Here is a 19,883-nt window from a genome sequence, read left to right on the forward strand (position 1 = left end):
CCTGATCAGAACCGTGTTACAGCCCTTAACTGCAAGGCTTTAAGCCTCCCTAACTGAGCGCACTGGTGATGAAGTGTCGAAAGAGCCACTGTGAGTTTCTCCATGTAGTAGAGACAGGCAAGAGTCCCAAGTCACTGCGAGGGGGTTGGTGGCACAAGTCATGAGGGTTACAAAACGCTGTATTGGAGCAGGGGTTATGGAAGGGTACTCAGACCTAATCTACAAGGGCCGTTAAAGGCAAGGCCTCTGTTTGTAGAACCACTGCTGCTGGCCAGGTTCTCCCTGTAGCTGCTGCCTGTAACTCACTATTCAGGGCCTCTAACACACCTTACAGTAACCAGTAACCATCAACCAACAAATCAGGAATTTATATAGACAAAGCAAAAGATTCAAACTGACACAAAAAAAGAAGAAACATCCTTTGGTCAAGATTTATTTCAAGGCCTGAAAACACTGACTAATTGAAAATGGCCCTACTGCAATTTCTTATAATACATAAATACTTTATATATAAAACTTAAAAAAATGTAGACACTTAACTCCTAAACCACACACTATACGCTTTTCAAAAGCAACAGTTATTTAACAAAATGTAAGGTGACAATATCAAAGAATTTTCACACTTAATGAGGACACAATCAGTCGCAAGCTACTCAAACACAAATCTTTTTTACACTTTCCATGTTTGTTTTTAACTTTGTTTCATAGAACCACTGACAATTGAGGCTTCTTTCAAGTATAGGATTTCTAACATTAAATTACATTTTCTAAGTATTTCTTTAAAGAAGAAATGAAAAATACACATACTGCACTGTTTGCCATAAATTCATACACCAAAGTCAAAACAATCCAACTGAATTTATTCCTGCTTCCCCCTTCTCCAACATTAGCTTTGGATGTTCTTCTAAATGTTATATAAACAGTTTTGTTAAAATCAGTTCTCATTTATGCAGATTAGGGGAAAATGTTTTTTTTTTTTTTTTTTTTTTTTTCTTTTTGCGGTATGCGGGCCTCTCACTGTTGTGGCCTCTCCCGTTGCGGAGCACAGGCTCCGGATGCGCAGGCCCAGCGGCCATGGCTCACGGGCCCAGCCGCTCCGCGGCATATGGGATCCTCCCAGACCGGGGCACGAACCCGTATCCCCTGCATCGGCAGGCGGACTCTCAACCACTGCGCCACCAGGGAGGCCCGAAAATGGTTTTATAATGAGTTATCTTTAAAATTATCTTCTAGATAGCACTCTTTAGCCTTAAATTACATTGTTCACACACAACTACAACAGTCTGCATTTGCTCAGGAACATACAGTCACATTAAAAACAAATTAACTCTGTATTTCATAGTTTAGTTGGCTCTTAAATAGTTTCCCTAGGGGGGAGAACAAGTATTTTGTGTTGTTTAAGAAACTGGTATATATAAATGAAATGCTAGGTGTTCGTTTAAACTTTGAGGAAACCCACAGGTGAACATTTGGGTGTTTTTTCTAAAATGCTAGAGATATGCACTTAATCACTGTTCATATAGTGAAGCGATGGGATGGCAGATACAGACACAGATGAAAGTCTACATTTTGTAAATGTAAAGTTGGATATTCTAAATGCAAGAACTGACACTGACAATTGTTTACAGGAAACAAAGGTTAAGAAAAATGTTGAAGAATATCTACTCTTAAAAAGAGAGAAGTGTTATACAACACAAAAATGAGAACTAGAGATTCGAAAAACACTCATTTTACTGTTTTAAAAGAAAAACAAAAAAATAACAGGGAGAGAGTCTAGACCAATTAGAACTGAGGCAGCTGTAACAAAAATGGAACCCAGTACAGTGATTTGAGCCCTTAAAGGAAATGACTAACTAAAATGAAATTTCATAAGTCTTCATGTCTGTAATAATATATAAACGCACAAAATTTCAAAATTATGAAGTCTGGATTTTTCCCCTTAGGTTTGTAATAAACTGTCAAACCTCTGCTTAATATAGTTATATTTATGAGCCTTCTGATTAGCAGAGCATGCTATACAGGTACATGCATGCTAGAATTTTACCATGAGAATTAATAGCTCTCATCTCAAACCAGTGACTTGCCTGTTACCCATATTTATATATATTTCATTTCCATTATAAAACACTTAAGACCTTTCTATGGTACATTTTAATCAACATATTACATAAAAAAGAATCGATTTTTAAAATGAACCTTTTTAGTACTGTAACATGATGGGTTTAACTGAACAGTTGGAACATAATATGGTAACTACATTGTACTGTTTAATTCACAGCTGTAGGAAAAAGTTTGATTTTTAAAGTACAACCAAGATGAGACTGTAGAGTTATGAGCAGTAAAATATTAGAAAACAGTGAATGAATAAATAAGATGCTTTTCCTTCAGTGGCCATTCATTATTTTGCTTTTAGGAACCTGGAAGAAATTGTCTTCTTTGAGTTTCAAATGTTCCGGTAAATCTAGTCGTTTCTTAGCTTCCTCAATATCACCTTGAATGGCTGAAATAAGTGACTCTGTGGAGAGAATACACCAGGTAAAGAGAACGAAAAACTGCTGCTGTGCTTTTTTACTACTCCTTTGCTCAGCTTCGCCTAAAATCTCATAGGCTGGCAGTGTTCCGGGCACAGGGTAGATGCCCAATAATGTTCCTTCTAGACTTAAGTAAAAGTCAATAGTACACAAAAATGTCCCTAATCTTCTTGCAATTACTTAGAGACTAAGGCATTAGCAGAAAGGTACATGGCATATACTAAATGGAAGAAACAAACACTATCAATTCTCTTCAGTATTTACATTTGTAAAAGAAACTCTACATTAGAATTAAAACTATCACACTACACTAAGATACTTGACATTTGTCTTAAATGTTCCGATTTACTGCTTCTTACACTTCAACTACCGCTAAGCATCATTATTCATCACAGTATTAACTCTTACTTGCTCCTTAAAATATGAAAAGGAAATAAAGGTTTCATTAACTTCATACTGTTGGAGAGAGAGCCAGCCTGCTGGCTTTGAACCTAGGCTCCATCACTTAACTATGCTACCCCGGGCAAATTACTTAACCTCTCTGGGCCAATTTCCTCATCTGCAAAATCGGCAAAATAATTCCTCACGTGGGTGTTGTGGGGATAAAGTGAGTTGATTCATGTAAGGCTCTTAAAGCAGTGCCTAGCATATTAAATGCTCAAATATTATCTGTCTAGCCATGATTACTATTAGGAGAAGCAGCAGAAGTAGCTGCAGTAATATTTAAGAAGATCTAAATAAGAACTTACCTAAAGAATCAAAGTTCTTTTCTGGTCTGAGGTAGCCGACAATGGCCACGTTGAGAATTTCCCCATAGAAGTCCTCTTTGAAAGTATGCATGATATGAGTTTCCTACAGTCAAGAGATGTTAAAATTGAATTTAGCTTTATGGTGAGGTAATTTAAATGAAACAATCAACCCTCCTTAAAATTTTAAAGACAGGTTAAAATCTAAGAGCAGTATTTCCTGAATTCTTCCATTGCTCCTGTTCTTGACCTTGTACCATTATAACTGAGTAAGGCAGATGCTATCCCACAAATCTGGTGTGATTTGCTGTTTTTATTTATTTATTTATTTATATTTATATTTTATTTTTTTTGTGGTACGCAGGCCTCTCACTGTTGTGGCCTCGCCCGTTGCGGAGCACAGGCTCCGGACGCGCAGGCTCAGCAGCCATGGCTCATGGGCCTAGCCGCTCTGCGGCATGTGGGATCTTCCCAGACCGGGGCACGAACCCGTGTCCCCTGCATCGGCAGGCGGACTCTCAACCACTGCGCCACCAGGGAAGCCCGATTTGCTGTTTTTAGAAAAAGCTAACATGCACCAAAGTAATTAAGGGTCTTATCAAGGTGAAAAAACTGAGCAAATACAGCAGAGGGAACGAGCAAAGAAACTCTTCTTCAAAAGATACCATTCCATTAAGCGAATTAAAAAAAAAAAAAAAGGCAACACAGTGGAAGAAGGCATTTGTCATACATAGTTCCAACAAAAGAATTGGATCCAGAATATATTAAGAACTTCTTTAAGTCAGTAAGACAGACAATCCAATTTTTTAAAAAGGGATAAAGACTTGATCAGGCACATCATGTATGTCTGTTATCAGCAAAGAAAAGGAAAAAGAAAAACTGTAAAAAGTATGAACCTCCTACCAATGGAAAACTGAGTTCCTCCTAACTATGGAAGGACCTCCAAGGCACTCCTTAACTGGCTCTACAGTAAGAGTTCTGTTATCTGAGTAGCTGATAAGGAAAAATTAGTCATGGGATAGCCTCCCCTCCCCTTCATTTCCTCTCTCATTCCAGAGAAAAATATTTTGCCTTCTTTCATTTTCTTTATCTATTCCAACACACCCTTAATCCTGAAAAATAAGAGGAACACTGAGCACAATGTTAAGTAGTTCTGGGCCACTTCTATTGCTTATACCAGCACTTTTCTATAAACTCTTCAAAGAGAATGAAACTTAGATCAACTATAACTGTTTGTGCCACATACTTGAGCTGACCCAAAGATTCAGCCACATATAGCAGATTAAGCACTTAAGCTGTGTAGGTTTTCTGTTCATAAGAACAGAAGAATTATGTACACCCTCAAAGGTGTTTAAAAAGAGGAAAAAAAGCATCACCTTGCAATTTTATCAGACAGCACCATCCACGGCGTAAGCAGTTCTACCTTAACAGGGTGACCAAATAATTAAAGAGTAAATGACCTACATTAACTGGTGAACTCAACTTTATCTCACTTTTATTTCTAATAAAGGTAAACACATGGGCAGTTATAAAAATTAATTATTGTAGTTTTGGTTTGTGATTCCACTTTCTATTTTCTCCATGATTTAAAAGATAAACGCATAAAAATTTATTAATCTATGTTATTGGGTACACAGTGATGTAATTTGTGAGTTCTGGTATACTATTAAGTTCATATAAATTCAAAATAGATTTTTATAACTTTAGGATGTTAAATGCAGTCCCCATGGTAACCACAAAGAAAATATTTATAGAAAATACACAAAAGGAAATAAGAAAGGGATCAAAATGTGTCACTACAAAAAAAAAGTCAACTAAACAAAAAAGGCAGTAATGGAGGAACTGACAAAAAAGCTATAAAGCATACAAAAAACAAATAGCAAAACATCAGACATCTCTCCTTATCAGTAATTACTTTAAATGTAAATGGTTACTCTCCAATCAAAAGGCAGAGATTAGCAGAATGGTTCAAAAACACAAGATCCAACTATACCCCCTTCATAAGAGACTCACTTTAGATCCAAAGACACAAATAATCTTGAAAGTGAAAAGGATGGAAAAGTTATTCCATTCAAATAGTAACTAAACTCTTCACTTTTAAATCTGTCAAGTAAATTCTCGTATTTGGATTATGTTGGGATCACCACTGATGAGTTCTATCTGTGTATTACTCTAAATCATCATCCCATTCTCTGTTTACAGTGAAATACAATTCTTAATTCTTACCATGGACTTTTTTGTATTCTTGTAGTATGGGTTCCATCCTATGCTCACCACCATCTTATGGACGTCTCCACTTCCAACACTGGCCCAACCATAATATATGCCAGTGGATACATCAGCTGGAAGATTATCTACTACTTGTTCAGGAAAGTTAGCTAAACAACAGAAGAAAATATGCTAATATTTAGAGTTTCATAGTCAATATTTAGAAAATTCACATGTAAGGCTAGTCTAAATCATTACCCTCAGAAGATTCCTAGGACTCTAACTACAATTATTAATTCCATCATTTCATACTCTGGCTAGGATTTCTTTCTCCTTTTCATACGTATTGGTTAGGAAAAAAGGTACCAGATTATATATGTATAAGTTACCAGGTTATAGTAAGTGTACCAAAAATCGTAAACTCGGGCTTCCCTGGTGGCGCAGTGGTTGAGAGTCCGCCTGCCGATGCAGGGGACACGGGTTCGTGCCCCTATCCCGGAAGATCCCACATGCCGCGCAGCGGCTGGGCCCGCGAGCCATGGCCGCGGAGCCTGTGTGTCCGGAGCCTGTGCTCCGCAACGGGAGAGGCCACAGCAGTGAGAGGCCCGCGTACAGCAAAAAAAAAAAAAAAAAAAAAATCGTAAACTCTCACAGTAGAGGAAAACAGGTACATGAACAGCTGGGGTTTTTTTTTTAGCCCTGGTCCTTCTTAAGGAGGTTCAGCATCTCTTGAAAAGATCTCTATTTTCGAAATATACATGCCTAGGTCCCAAGCTCAAAGACTGCTTTAATAGGTCTAGGTGCAGCCCTGGAATGTATTTTTAAGGAAAAATTAAGCATACCTTCAGGACCTGACAACTAAAACTAATGCAGACCAAAAAAAATACCTGGTTCTCATTCATCTGCCTGTGTCATCACTTGAACACAACCTACTAACGTATTTAAAGAACGAAAACCTTACAGCTGGCTTAAGAATTTAGCCTATCGGGCCCACATTACATTTTCGAAAGAGAAAGACGCGCGCCACGCTTGGCGGATTTATCACGGCTGGATAGCGAGGCGGGAAAGAGGGCTCCCGAAACTCAGCTCCGGCTTCCTGCCCTCACCACCCCCCAAGCCGGTGAGATCGGAGCCACGGGCAAGGACGCGCTCCATCAGTCCGACCAAAGGTCCTCAGCCTCAACAAAGCGGGAGCGGGGAGGACGGGAACGTCACCTCTGCCCGTTGCCCCACCACCCGGCCCGGAGCCCCCCGGCGGACGTCCCTGCCCTCAGGTGACCCGGCCCAGCGTGGGTGGGGGACTCCGCGCCCTCCCGCGCTCACCTGTAGGGATGCCCAGCTGCTTGGAGCCGCGACCGAAGCCCCGCACCACCTGGCCGCGGCAGAAGTACGGCAGGTGCCTCATGACGCCGTCCGCTCGGGGTGCGGGCTGCGGTCCAGTATGCGCGTCCGGCGGAGCCGCCGTCGAGGCGGTGCCCGGACGCCCCGGACCAGCCGGGGGACGCGGGCGGGAGCTCCGCAGGCCGGCCGGCCGGCCGGGCGAGCGCACGGGCGTATAACTGGCCGAGCGGCGCGGACGACACACCACGGCGAGACGCTCACGCCACTGACCGAACAGACGGCGCCGGGCAACTCAGACGCTGGGTCTGGGCTCCTGAACGCCGGCGACCGCGGAAGTGCGGCTGTGGGCGGGGAGCGGAGCGGAGGCGGGCCGGCTTGGGACGGCCCCCTAGCCCACCGAGCGCCACGGGCCTACGCACTCTGCCCAGGCCGAGCGCCCCGGCGCTCGTACGGCTTCCGTAGCCCCGCCCCCAAGGTAGCCCCGCCCCAGCCGTAGCCCCGCCTCCAACGTAGCCTGGGAGGTGTCGGTTTTTTCCTTGGTATCTCTCTTTTCCCGGGCGGTGGGAACCGAAGCGGGGAGACGTGTTTCAGCCTGGTGCCTGTGAAAGCACTGTCCTCATTCTCAGACACTCCGAAGTGTTTCTTTCCCCCTTTTCCTTTTCATTATGATCCTGATGCCGAGAAGAGACGTTCTTTAGCTCCTTGACAACTGCTAGGTTGCTCGTCATTCATCACTCATTCGCTTTTTAAAGATTTATTAAACCTCCAAAATTCCACCTCTTCATAGAAGCTTTTCACGACTAGCTACGGGAAGTGGACCTCCTCTCCCCCAGACCACTTGACCATGGTCTGAAGTTGTATCAGTATGTAAGCGGGTATGTATGTAAGGAGAGCGGGTCCTGGTCTGTAACGCTGCAATCCCAGTGACTAGTGGAAGGTTACAGTGATGCAATTTTTTTGAGCAGGGAAGCGGCTGCCTACCCTCCCTCTATCTTCCGGTCTGCCTGAGAACTTAATAAACTTGATGTAAGACTTGATCTCTACTGCAATGCAAATTTGTGGGCCTTCTGACCGTTGGAACTGTGAACATTACCTCGGGAAATAGTTCCAGGGTCACTCACAAGGTATATCCTCTTGTCTTGTTCTTGAGAAAGAAGTTTTAATTCTTCTCTTTTGCCTTTCTCTACAAATGTGTGTGAAATTCTGTCCAGCCTTTGCAGTCATTATCCTTTTACTTTAACTCTGATAGTGCTTACCCAGTGTTCAAATTATGTTCTCTCTCTATCGGTACCAAAGGGGTTGAGAAATGGAATATTTCCAGTCATACCGGTAAGCTAAGGATGTCACAGTCATTAGCGATGTAGCCCTCCAGTATAACCTGGTGAGCCCTGAGGAAACTCAGGATGTGAAAACACAGGATACTGGCCCCAGATAAGTGAGGTGCACATCAAAGGAATGATTTCAATGAGCCCAGACGCTTGCATCTTCCCATACATAGAAAGATACTAAATTCCTTAACTTGGGATACCTGGTTTTCTTTAATTAACAATAATCTTTTAACGTTTGGACTACCTGCCCTTTGTTGTAAAACTTCTATATAATCTGGCTTCCCCCATTGCCTCCTCGGAGCTGTTCGCTCAGGGTTACTTGAGATGCTGCCTCCTGGGCTTGAAGTCCTAAAAATTCCTGCTGAATAAAACATAACTCTCAACTTTTAGGTTGTGGGTAATTTTTTAGTTGGCAGGGTCTTTGTTGGTAAGACTGTGTTATTTCCCTAATACTAGTATAGCGCCTGGCTTATAGCAAACTCTCTGAAAGTATCTGCAGAAAGAATGAATTAACAAGCCCAGCATGTGCCAAGCACAATGCAAGGTGCTGGGGGAACAAAGGTGTCTGAGACAAGGTCTTGGCCTTCAGGAGACTCAGCTTAGTGGGGGAGACCTATTGGGAAGCCTGATAACATAGCATTCTATGCTATAAATAGGCCAATGAAGTCCTGACAAAGTGCTTGGAAAGCTGCTAGAGGGAGCAGTGCTCAATAAAAGGCATTTTGTATAGTTAATGGTTAAGTGCACAGGTGCTAGAGCTAGATAAGCCAGGGTTTGATTTCAGGCCTTGCCTCATTTAATTGCTGGGTGATCTTGGGCAAAGTACCCTGTGAACTAAATGGGCATATCAATAATTTTGTGGGGTTTGTGTGAGATATTGTATCTACTGCACTTAACAAATTTCCTGGCCTGTTGTAAAAAATTCAATAGCAGCAACAGCAGGAGCATCCTTATCCATGATACACCAAATAAAACCCTGGAGATGAGAGCCTGGGAAAGCATAAGTGATGGGTCTACTCCTCCAACATTACAAGGAGGTGTGACAATTAAATGAGGTAAAATAATTAAATGGGTCATGGGGGACAAATGAGGAGTGGTTTTAAGAATTAAATGAGATGATAGTAAGTACTTCACACACTCTTTCATGTAATCCTCATTATCAGCTTTGGAGGAAAGCATTAAACCCAGTTTATAAAGAGGGAAAGGGAGACTTGGAGAATTTCTAAGATGGAGCATTTGGGCTCCAGTTTTTTTTAACTGCATTGACATGTCAATTATTATGCATAAACACTGTGTCATCAGTGCAGGATATGAAAGGCAGAAGCCTGACTCTTTTCCATTGCTGCTCAATAGCCCTCAATGGCTCCCTTGGTACTACAGAATAAAATAGCCCTCCAAGGGTCCCCTTCAATTTGCCATTCTGGGTTTTATCTCTAAGGACTCCCCTCAAGTACTTTATATACTAATCTAATCAGACCCCCACCACCCTACCCTGATCTCGGAGAGGCAGCAGTGGGTGGTGGCGTGAAGCGAGTTCTTAATTCCCTGCCCAGGAACTGAACCTGGGTAGCCTGGATGAAAACCAGGAATCCTGGCCACCACACCCCCTGGCTCTTGCCCCCAGTGAAAAAATGCATTTCTCACAGAGGCAAAAACTGTAAAAACCGGTACAAGTTTATTATCAGAGACATAGCACAACAACAAGTGGGAGAGCACACAGAGAAACAGTTTGTTTAGTTAAGACAGAAGCAAGGCAGAGATGCACATCAGGTAGAAAGGGTGTGGGCGTCCCCCTAATGAGAAGGAGAGCAGTAAAGAGGCGGTTAAATCATTTATATTGGGCAGTTCTTCCCGGTCTTTGTTTGCCTTTGGCCAATTATCTGGTTTCTGTTTCCACACCTGACCTGCCCTAGGACCCTCCCAAACATGCGTGCACAACTTTTTTCCATGATGGATTCCAGCCCAGAGGTCTATGGGATGGCCTTAGCATCACATATTATGGGCTGGTGCCCCCTCCCTTTTGACCCCCAAGGAGCCTTTCTGCGCATGTGCAATGTTTCCCTTGCCCCAAGGATAGGAAATGTATGACCTCTCGATCTTTTAACAGAGTTTAGCCCCTCTCTGTCCCTGCCATAAAAGTGTCCAAATGTCCAGTTATCTACACTATTCCTGTTGTTGTTTCTTACATTGAAGTGCAGATCTTGAAATATAGACAGGAGTCTGGTCATAAACATGTAGTCCAGAGCCCGATTGTCTCTTGCCTCAGGCAATGTAAACGGGGCTGGTAATGAATGTCCGGCCTGGAGCCCACCTTCTTCTCACCTCAGGAAGCGTGAACAGGAGGCCGTTGTAAATGTCTAGCCTGGAGCCCGTCTATCTCCTGCCTCACCACCATAAGTAAACAATAATAAAAAAAATGAATCTAAAGAACTCTTAACACTCAACAATAAGAAAATAAACAACCCAATTTAAAAATGGGTAAATGGTCTGGATAGACACCTCACCAAAGAATATATAAAGATGGCAAGTACATGAATGAAAAGACATTCAACATCATCAGGGAATTACAAATTAAAACACCAAGGAGGGGCTTCCCCAGTGGTGCAGTGGTTGAGAATCCGCCTGCCAATGCAGGGGGCACAGGTTCGATCCCTGATCCGGGAAGATCCCACATGCCGTGGAGCAACTAAGCTCGTGTGCCATAAGCCTGTGCTCTAGAGCCCGTGAACCACAACTACTGAGCCCACGTGCCGCAACTACTGAAGCCTGCACGCCTAGAGCCCGTGCTCCACAATGAGAGAAGCCACTGCAATGAGAAGCCACAACGAAGAGTAGCCCCCGCTCGCCGCTGTAAGGCCAACTGGCCCGAGGCAGGGGAACGCAATCAGATTCACAGGTTGCATCAGACCGAAACTCTCCGGACCACCCAGTTCCAGGAACTGACCTGGGGACTTTCCACCCGGCCCAGCCTTCCCGCCTTTCGAGGGGCGGGACTAACGGTCCCAAGACTGATGCAACCGGCACCAGATATTGCCACGACACTCGAAGAGACCACCAAATAAGGAATACCCTGCGCCCCCCAGATTCACCACACCCCTTTCCCTTCTCCCCCTATAAAATCTTGCCCAACCCTCGCCCGGGTGCGACTTCTCTGGCCCCTTTCTCTCGGACCAGTGAACCTCGCCCGGGAGTGCCCCCTAATAAAGCTCACTTGAAGCTTTCCTCTCTTTCGCGGTGCCGTTTGTTAAGATCCGACCTTACAGCCGCAACTAGAGAAAGCCCGCGTGCAGCAACGAAGACCCAACACAGCCAAAAATAAAAAATAAAAATAAATAAATAAATAAAATAAAAACGAAACACCAAGGGGATCCACTTTGTTATAGAGTCCAAGCTTGCTCTGCTCGCCCCGTGACAGGCCAATGAATCGGAGACGAGGTGCTGAGGCAAGAAGTATGCCTTTGGGCTTCCCTGGTGGCGCAATGGTTGAGAGTCCGCCTGCCGATGCAGGGCACACGGGTTCGTGCCCCGGTCCGGGAAGATCCCACATGCCGCGGAGCGGCTGGGCCCGTGAGCCATGGCCGCTGAGCCTGCGCGTCTGGAGCCTGTGCTCCGCAATGGGAGAGGCCACAACAATGAGAGGTCCGCGTACCGCAAAAAAAAAAAAAAAAAAAAAAAAGAAGTATGACTTTATTCGGAAAGCCTGCAGACCGGAAAGATGGCAGACTAGTGTCTCCATAAGATAAACCATCTTATGGGGGTTTGGATGCCAGGTTTTTTTTTTATAGCACAGAGAGGGGGAGGAGATGAGGAAGTAAAGTAAAAGCAAGCATCATAAGTTTTGCAAATATGCCCTGGAATGGCCAGCCTTGGGGAGGGGATGTGTTCCTTTCTTCTTTTCTGCAGTCATCCACGGGTAGCCAGGGTCAGATTGTCTCCCTGTGAGCTGAACAAAGGCACTTTAGTTTAACATTCGGGCAGAGGGGCAGGGTTCCCTGAGGCAGTCCATTATGTATGATTATAACAACAAAAGCAAAGGTTAAAGTCAAAGAAACAGTCCAATTTAGCTCTTCCCTGTTACAATTCCCCACTGTCAGTGTCCATTCCACAATCTTGTGGTAAAAGGGGTGACAACGTTTTAACTGCTCTGTCAGATGGATCTTTCGGGGAGTGTCCGCCATCGGTGTCAGTGTTCCAAGTGCTGAGATTTGTCTTTTGTTCCACTTTGGAAGTGTCTACTTTACACCTGTAGACTTAAAAAATATTTACAACCTAAAAGCTGAGAGTTATCAGGAATTTTGAAGGCTTCAAGCCCAGGAGGCCACATCTCAAGTTAAGGAATTTAGCATTTTTCTTTGTATGGGAAGATGCAAGAGTCTGGGCTCACTGAAATCATTTCTTTGATATGCACCTCAGCTATCTGGGGCCTGTATCCTGTATTTTCTTTTTATTTATTTATTTGTTTGTTTTTGGCCGTGTTGGGTCTTCGTTGCTGCGCACGGGCTTTCTCTGGTTGCGGCGAGTGGGGGCTACTCTTTGTTGCTGTGCGCGGGCTTCTCATTGCAGTGGCTTCTCTTGTTGCAGAGCACGGGCTCTAGGTGCACGGGCTTCAGTAGTTGTGGCTCACAGGCTTCAGTAGTTGTGGCGCACGGGCTTAGTTGCTCCGCGGCACGTGGGATCTTCCTGGACCAGGGCTCGAACCAGTGTCCCCTGCATTGGCAGGTGGATTCTTAACCACTGAGCTACCAGGGAAGTCCCTGTATCCTGTATTTTCACATCCCGAGTTTCCTCAGGGCTCACCATAGGGAGTGGCTGCAGCCTGATGGCTGGTAGATGGCAGGTATTCTTCTCCTTCCTGAGTTTCCTCAGGGTTCACTGGCTCAATTTGGAGGGCTGCAATAGCCGATGATTGATCCTCTCCTCTTGGTCAGGAATTTGACCAATATTTGGGAGACATTTTATGATCAAATAAATATAGCCCCATGGTGCTGGGATGCTCATGCCAGGTCAGGCGAAAATTCTTGATATGCCACTCCAGGTGCTAATTTTCAGATTAGGCCCTATTGATAATTAAAGATTCTATGGATCCTCTGTCTAATTATCATCCAGGAGACATTTTCCCTTGTTGCTTCTTCCCATAACTAGAATCACATTATTACAATTATTTTGTGTTATCTATTACCTTAAGATGTTTAGCCATAGAAGTTTTGTTGGAGGCTTGATTACACACTGGGTACTGCAAGAGACAACAATCTTATAAAATAGACAGGATATAAGTGATGTGGCTAGTAACATTGACAAAGACATAGTGCAGCAGGGAGACACAAAGCACAAACAACCTGGAAACAAAGAGCAAATTAAAACAATGATTAGCATAATATCAAGTCCACAAGAGAGCCAGCTGGAGACAACAAATTCTGGCAAGATCAGGTAGAGAGAAAAAGATAAATGTTTCATCTTCGTTTACAAAGGCATACTTTATCAACTTGTTGTAGGTCATAGCATAAGAGAAAATGTTTTTCTGAAAAACAAAGATTAAAGCCAATATATTTCCCAAAGTCATAAAGTTATAAATCATATTTACCAGTTCATTCAGTCCCATGTAATTAATTCCCATTGATCTGGATGAAATAATCAGGTTTCCCATTAGTTTTGTCATTTGTTACCCAGTCCAGTGATATTATCTAAAGGTTATCAGAAACTTATATTTATTAAAAAGTTCCTTTTTATCAGTCTTCTTGGAAATCTTCATTTTGTAAAAGCATCAGGACAAAACTTAAAATAGCATTGTTAAAGATTTGAGTACAATGCAATTAGCAGGAAACTTGGATATACCATTTTAGAATAACTAGTATTATGATTGATAACACATCAGGACATATCAGATGTTAGGGATTCCACATAAATTTTGGAATATCTATATAAATGACATTTATCCATACACTATAACCTAAGGTTCATCTCCAATCACTTGACTATGTTTTTGAAGTAATTTAACATTTCTCTCTGAGATGTCTCAGAGATGTTCTTTCAAAGTATCCCAGAGTCAGCTGGAGGCTAAAAAGCTTTAGTCAGATTTTGATATTTGGGAAGTTTGTTAAAAATATCAAAAAGATTTTAAAACACAACAGGATCATAGTCCGCTGTGAAACAATATTTATTCATTTAACCAAAGTCACAAAACAGTTAAAAGAAAACACATACGGATCACCTAAGGGCACGGAAACTTATATAATCTGTTATCAAAAGGAGCACTTGTAACAGAGAGATCAAATTCCAGTCTTGTATTTTTTGTTAAGCTTGCTTAACAAAATCCGTTTACTTAGTTAACTTCAATCTAAATTTAGTTAATCCTGACCATGTATAAAACTTTCTCAGTAAAATGTAGTTCCATTCCTCATACCACCTTAACAGAAAACACACATTCTACCATACTGAAATGTTTTATTATTTTCAGTAGCTTTAATTATATATTTAAATTAGAATCCCTGACTCTTAAAAACCTTAATTTCTAGTGACAACCAAGAGGCGAGTAATAGTTACCAAAATCTGGAGAGACTATTTTAGATAATTTTCTGAACATAATTATTCCTATAGAGTTTACCTAAAAGCTCTTATTTCATTTATATTTAAAGTTTCATCATATCAAGTTATTTTTCTTGCTGACAAATTTACAACAGATATAACAAGATTTCATTTAAGTTTTATTAAACCTAGGTGCAGTGAAAGTACTGTACTTAATGTTGATGGCTCTAAAGACGTGTCTATATTAATTAGATCAACAAACTTAAACATTAATACCAGGTATTAATTTAATACTGAATATTTCCCAGTTCACGTGAACCTGAAACTCATGTAACTTAATTTCTCTTGTATTTAGAATTGTTTGGTTTGTAAGCGCTTCCTTTTCTTTAGCCAATTAAATACAGCTCATTTACAGATTAACCTCAGCAATGTTATCCAAAGACAAAAACACATACAAACACACAAACAGAGAGATATCATAGTTCTCATTTCAAAATTTCAGCCCTGAGTCAAGTACAGCAATGTAAAACCCATCAGTTTACTAAAGAGTTTGGATTAAAGTTGAGTTTCTGGCAGATGGAACAAATCAAGCTCACTTGTCTAGATGGCTAAACCCTTTCTACTAATATTTATGGAAAACAAGTCAAGTTCTAAATTACTGTACCCTCTTTTTCAAAATTTGCATTTTAAAAAGATGGCAGAGATAAGGGTTTTTGAGAAGACCAGATAGGACACTTGTATCTCAGAGATACAGGCAAGGGCTTCCCTGGTGGCACAGTGGTTCAGAGTCCGCCTGCTGACGCAGGGGACGCGGGTTCGTGCCCCGGTCCGGGAAGATCCCACATGCCGCGGAACGGCTGGGCCCCTGAGCCATGGCCGCTGAGCCTGCGCGTCCGGAGCCTGTGCTCCGCGGCGGGAGGTGCCACAACAGTGAGAGCCCGCATACCGCAAAAAAAAAAAAAAAAAGATACAGGCATGTTTCTCCTAGGATGACTGTTTCTCCTTTGTTTACTATTTACAAGCCTCTTAAGATCACCCGTATTTATTAGAAAATCAATCAACTTGTTCCCCACTGTCAATGTTACCGGGGCTCCTGTGGGGAAATCAGAATTAGACGCCTGAAGTCCAAGGGAGTTCCCCTGGCCTCTTACAGGATATTGGGGCAAGAGGAATTGCCCTGCTGCAGAAGTGGCTCCCGGTCCAAATTGGATGCCCTGTCGGGTCTTAGATGGTGATACTAAACCAGGTCCCTGTGCCCCGGGGGTTACCATAGAAACTTTTATTTGATCCCCATGGGTAGGAGAAACAGGAGGCGTTGAATATGGTGGAGGCATGGACGGGGGGGCAGTTGGAATAACTACTGGTGCAGCCTGCTCGGCCACTGGGGGAGCTGGATAGGCTGGAGGGGGGTTAAGTTTTGAAATAACATGTCCCCACTCTCATTGTTTTTTCTCTTCCCTTGTAGAGCAGGTTTCCTCTTGGGTTTCCTTTCAGACCGCAGCACCATAAGGTGGCAGCCCTCTGACTCCTTTTCCTCCTGATGCAATAGCATAGATGCTCCTACATATGGAATCTCATCTCTTTTCCCTGCTCTTTTGCAGAACATTTGTAACTGCAAGATTGTATAATAATTGAGTAAGCCATTCAGGGGCCATCGTTCTTCTTTTTTTTTTTTTTTTTTTTGCGGTACGCGGGCCTCTCACTGTTGTGGCCTCTCCCGCTGCGGAGCACAGGCTCCGGACGCGCAGGCTCAGCGGCCATGGCTCACGGGCCCAGCCGCTCCGCGGCATGTGGAATCTTCCCAGACCGGGGCACGAACCCGTGTCCCCTGCATCGGCAGGCGGACTCTCAACCACTGCGCCACCAGGGAAGCCCTCCATCGTTCTTCTGATCCTAAAAAATATTGGGTCCACACCCTATTACAATAGTATATCATGTCTTTCTTACTCATAGGCTCACAGCTATGTTTTGCCCAATTATCTAATATATTCCCCAAAGGGCTCTCCTTTGGGATAGATGTAGTATTTTCCACTTTTAAAAGTTTGATAACACCAAGACACAAAAGACACAAATTCCAATACAAAAGGCACTAATTCTAGCATCAATATGCACAAAACCAAGACCAAAACCAATGAACTAGTTCCCAGATCGGGTAGACTTACCCTACAAAACCAATGAACTAGTTCCCAGTGAACCAGTTCCCAGAATCAGGGAGAGTCCAACAACAATACCCCCCTCCAACAGGGTACCCCAACCAGATTGACTTGTCCTATAAAGGAAAAGCCCAGATTGAGGGGGGAATATGTTCCCGGCATGCAGGCCGGTGACTTACCCTCCAGAATTGAATCCAGTCCATTGACTCACAGCCCCAAAGGGAACTGAAGTTCCCCAAATGGAACCGAAGTTCCCCAAATTGGAACCGAAGTTCCAGAATCAAATCGAGTCTGTCGACTAGTAGCTCCAAATGGAAGTTTGTCGGTTCCTTGCTTCAACTGCCAAGCGCTGGGGTAGCCCGTGCCGCTTCAGGGAACTTGGAAGGGAAGACCCTCAGGACAAATGGTCCTGGCAGCTGCTAGGGCCCTGCCCCAATATTCCCTGACAGGGGCCGACTAGCCACAAGCAGCAAGGATCCTGGCTGGCTAAGCCAAATTTGTTACCGAGTCCAAGCTCTCTCTGTCTGCCGCAAAACAGGCCAATGAATCGGAGACGAGGTGCTGAGGCAAGGTGTATGACTTTATTCGGAAAGCTGGCTGACCGAGAAGATGGCAGACTAGTATCTCCGATAAACCATCTTATGGGGGTTTGGATGCCAGTTTCTTTTATAGCACAGAGAGGGGGAGGAGATGAGGAAGTAAAGTAAAAGCACCATAAGTTTTGCAAATATCCCCTGGAATGGCCAGCCCTGGGGAGGGGATGTGTTAAGTTCTTTTCTGCAGTCATCCACAGGTGGGCAGGGTCAGATTGTCTCCCTGTGAGCTGAACAGAGGCACTTTAACATTCAGGCAGAGGGGCAGGGTTCCCTGAGGCAGGCCATTATGTATGATTATAATAACAAAAGCAACAAAAAGCAAAGGTTAAAGTCAAAGAAACAGATGGAACATGGAGTACAATTTAACTCTTCCCTGTTACAGCTACATACCTATTAGAATGGCTAAAATCCAAAACACAGACAATACTAAATGCTGACAAGGATGTGGAGCTCCAGGAACTCTCATTCATTGCTCTTGGGAATGCAAAATGGTACAGCCACTTTGGAAGACAGTTTGGCAGTTTCTTACAGAGGTGGACATACTCTTACTATATGATGCAGCAATTTTGGTATTTAGCCAAATAATTTGAAAACATTTCCACACAAACCCTGCTCATATATGTTTATATGTTTATAGTAGCTTCGTTCAGCATAGCCAAAACTCAGAAGCATAAACAATTAAACAGAAACCTCAAATATAGTAAGTCCCCTACGTACGAACCTTCAAGTTGCAAACTTTCAAAGATGTGAACGTGCATTCACATGTCCAATCACGCAGGTTAGTCCATGTGTCTGGCATACGTTGTCATGTGTGTGCATCCTCTACAAGTGGTTTTGCTTTTGTGTACTTTACTGTACAGTACTGTATAGAGTGCAGTAGTACAGTATCTCTATTTCAAGCCCAGGATGTCTGGAAGCAGGTGTAAAATCAGCGGTGATGTAGCTGGTACTACTGTACTTTTCAAGGTACTGTACTGTGTAAGATTAAAAATGTTTTCTTTACTTTTTGTGTTTTCTAATGTATTATTTGTGTGAAAAGTATTAAAAAACCTATTAAAGTACAGTACTATATAGCCAATTGTGTTAGTTGGGTACCTAGGCTAACTTTGTTGGACTTAAAGAATAAATTGGACTTACAAACACACACTCAGAATGGAACTTGTTCGTATGTAGGGGGCTTACTGTAGAGTTGGGAGACCAGAACAGGGAGCTCTCATGCACAGGGCCAGTAGCAGAGCCAAACAGGAAGAAGAAAGACTTCTTCCCTGGCAAAGACTCAGCCAAAAAACCCATAGACTCTTTATTTACTATAGCCCTCCAAACTTCCTTTTCCTCTCTATAGAAACATTCTCCTTCCCTTTCTATGCCAAGCACTTGTACATGACTTACCATGGTTGCAAACTCCAACTGCAATTCTCTTCTGAGCCCAAATAAACCCATCTTTGCTGGAAAAATATCTGGTAGTCTATTTGCTTCAAGTCAACATTTTTGTGACCAGTAGGAGACCATAAAATGCTCCTGATGGCTCTGGGGCTGGTGAGCATACAGTTGTGGTACCCACAATTGAGCCACTGTCACTCACAGCTTTTTCACAGACCCTGGAGTTTGAAGTTTTTCTCATGGATCTGAGCTTGGGCCCTCTTTGCATTTGAAGCTCTCCAGGCTTTACTTGGGATCTATTCAAAGGTTTCTTCTTTCTGGTTAAGGCATTATTCTATACGAGAGTATTCATTTGGCACTTTGCTCTGATTTTGAGATCAGACTGATTCACTGAAACTGTCTAGTCCTGGCCATTCTTCAGGATCAGGGACTGTTTCTCTGAAACTGTTCCTGAAGAATGGCCAGGATTTTTCAGCTCTTGGCCTATTCCCTTGGAAAGGCTGTCTTCTGGAGACTGCCTAAAAAAAGTCTTTGGCCTGGCTCGTGTGGGACCAACCTGTCTTCTTAGGACTGGCTGGAATTGGCTTGCCAGCTGTTTGAACTGAGCCATATATACTGTAAGTTGTTTAAGCTGTTTGAGAATTGTCCTTTGCTCTAGAGGAAAAACCTCTGGGGGGGGATCCCAGTTATCTAAGTATTTTGAGGGCACCCACACACAAGGACACAGGCCAATTTTATGTTTAACATCTATGGTCCTTCTTCATGCATATTTCTAACTAAATGGATCTACCTGACCAAAGGCAATTTAGAGTATCAATGGCCACTGTGGGGAACTTTTGAAATCTCCAAACTCAATTTTCTTAAAATTGAATTGGACTTCAATAACTCAAAAATTTCCAGAGCTGAGTGGAACATTTATTTCAAAGCATCCCAACATTATCAGTAGACTCAGTAATTTTAGTCTGCAAAATAAGATTTTAAGATTAACTGAGGCAAACAAATGATTAAAGAAAGATAAAATGGCTCCCAAAGCCTTGGGCTCTTCTTCCTTGTCTTCTTTGTCTCAGATTCCAACTCT

The 19,883-nt window shown here is 43.0% G+C and overlaps 1 protein-coding gene across 2 annotated transcripts; it reads right to left on the reverse strand.

Moving 5' to 3' along the window:
- Window positions 1–243: 243 nt before the first annotated feature.
- On the reverse strand, window positions 244–9,267 carry RFK (riboflavin kinase). Of its 2 annotated transcripts, XM_081236845.1 has the most exons (5): window positions 6,809–9,267; window positions 5,504–5,655; window positions 4,654–4,700; window positions 3,281–3,383; window positions 2,405–2,515 (listed from the first exon to the last, which is right to left on the reverse strand). In XM_081236845.1, the coding sequence occupies exons 1-4, from the start codon at window positions 6,888–6,890 to the stop codon at window positions 3,281–3,283; spliced, it is 384 nt and encodes a 127-aa protein (XP_081092971.1). In that variant the 5' UTR covers window positions 6,891–9,267; the 3' UTR covers window positions 2,405–2,515. The 2 variants fall into 2 exon arrangements, with proteins under 2 accessions (XP_081092970.1, XP_081092971.1); XM_081236844.1 differs by lacking the exon at window positions 4,654–4,700 and having other exon boundaries at window positions 244–2,515; window positions 6,809–7,265.
- Window positions 9,268–19,883: the final 10,616 nt, after the last annotated feature.

Source organism: Mesoplodon bidens, assembly GCF_964165515.1.
Source record: "Mesoplodon bidens genome assembly, chromosome: 6".
Lineage (NCBI taxonomy): Eukaryota > Metazoa > Chordata > Mammalia > Artiodactyla > Ziphiidae > Mesoplodon > Mesoplodon bidens.

Bases quoted from the DNA above. Each gene is read 5' to 3' on its own strand.
- RFK (XM_081236844.1), bottom strand. From the start codon at position 6,890: ATGAGGCACCTGCCGTACTTCTGCCGCGGCCAGGTGGTGCGGGGCTTC. The intron at 5,656-6,808 runs GTGAGCGCGGGA...TCTGTTGTTTAG, and splicing joins GCAGCTGGGCATCCCTACAG to CTAACTTTCCTGAACAAGTA. The intron at 2,516-3,280 runs GTAAGTTCTTAT...TTCTCTCCACAG, and splicing joins AAAGAACTTTGATTCTTTAG to AGTCACTTATTTCAGCCATT.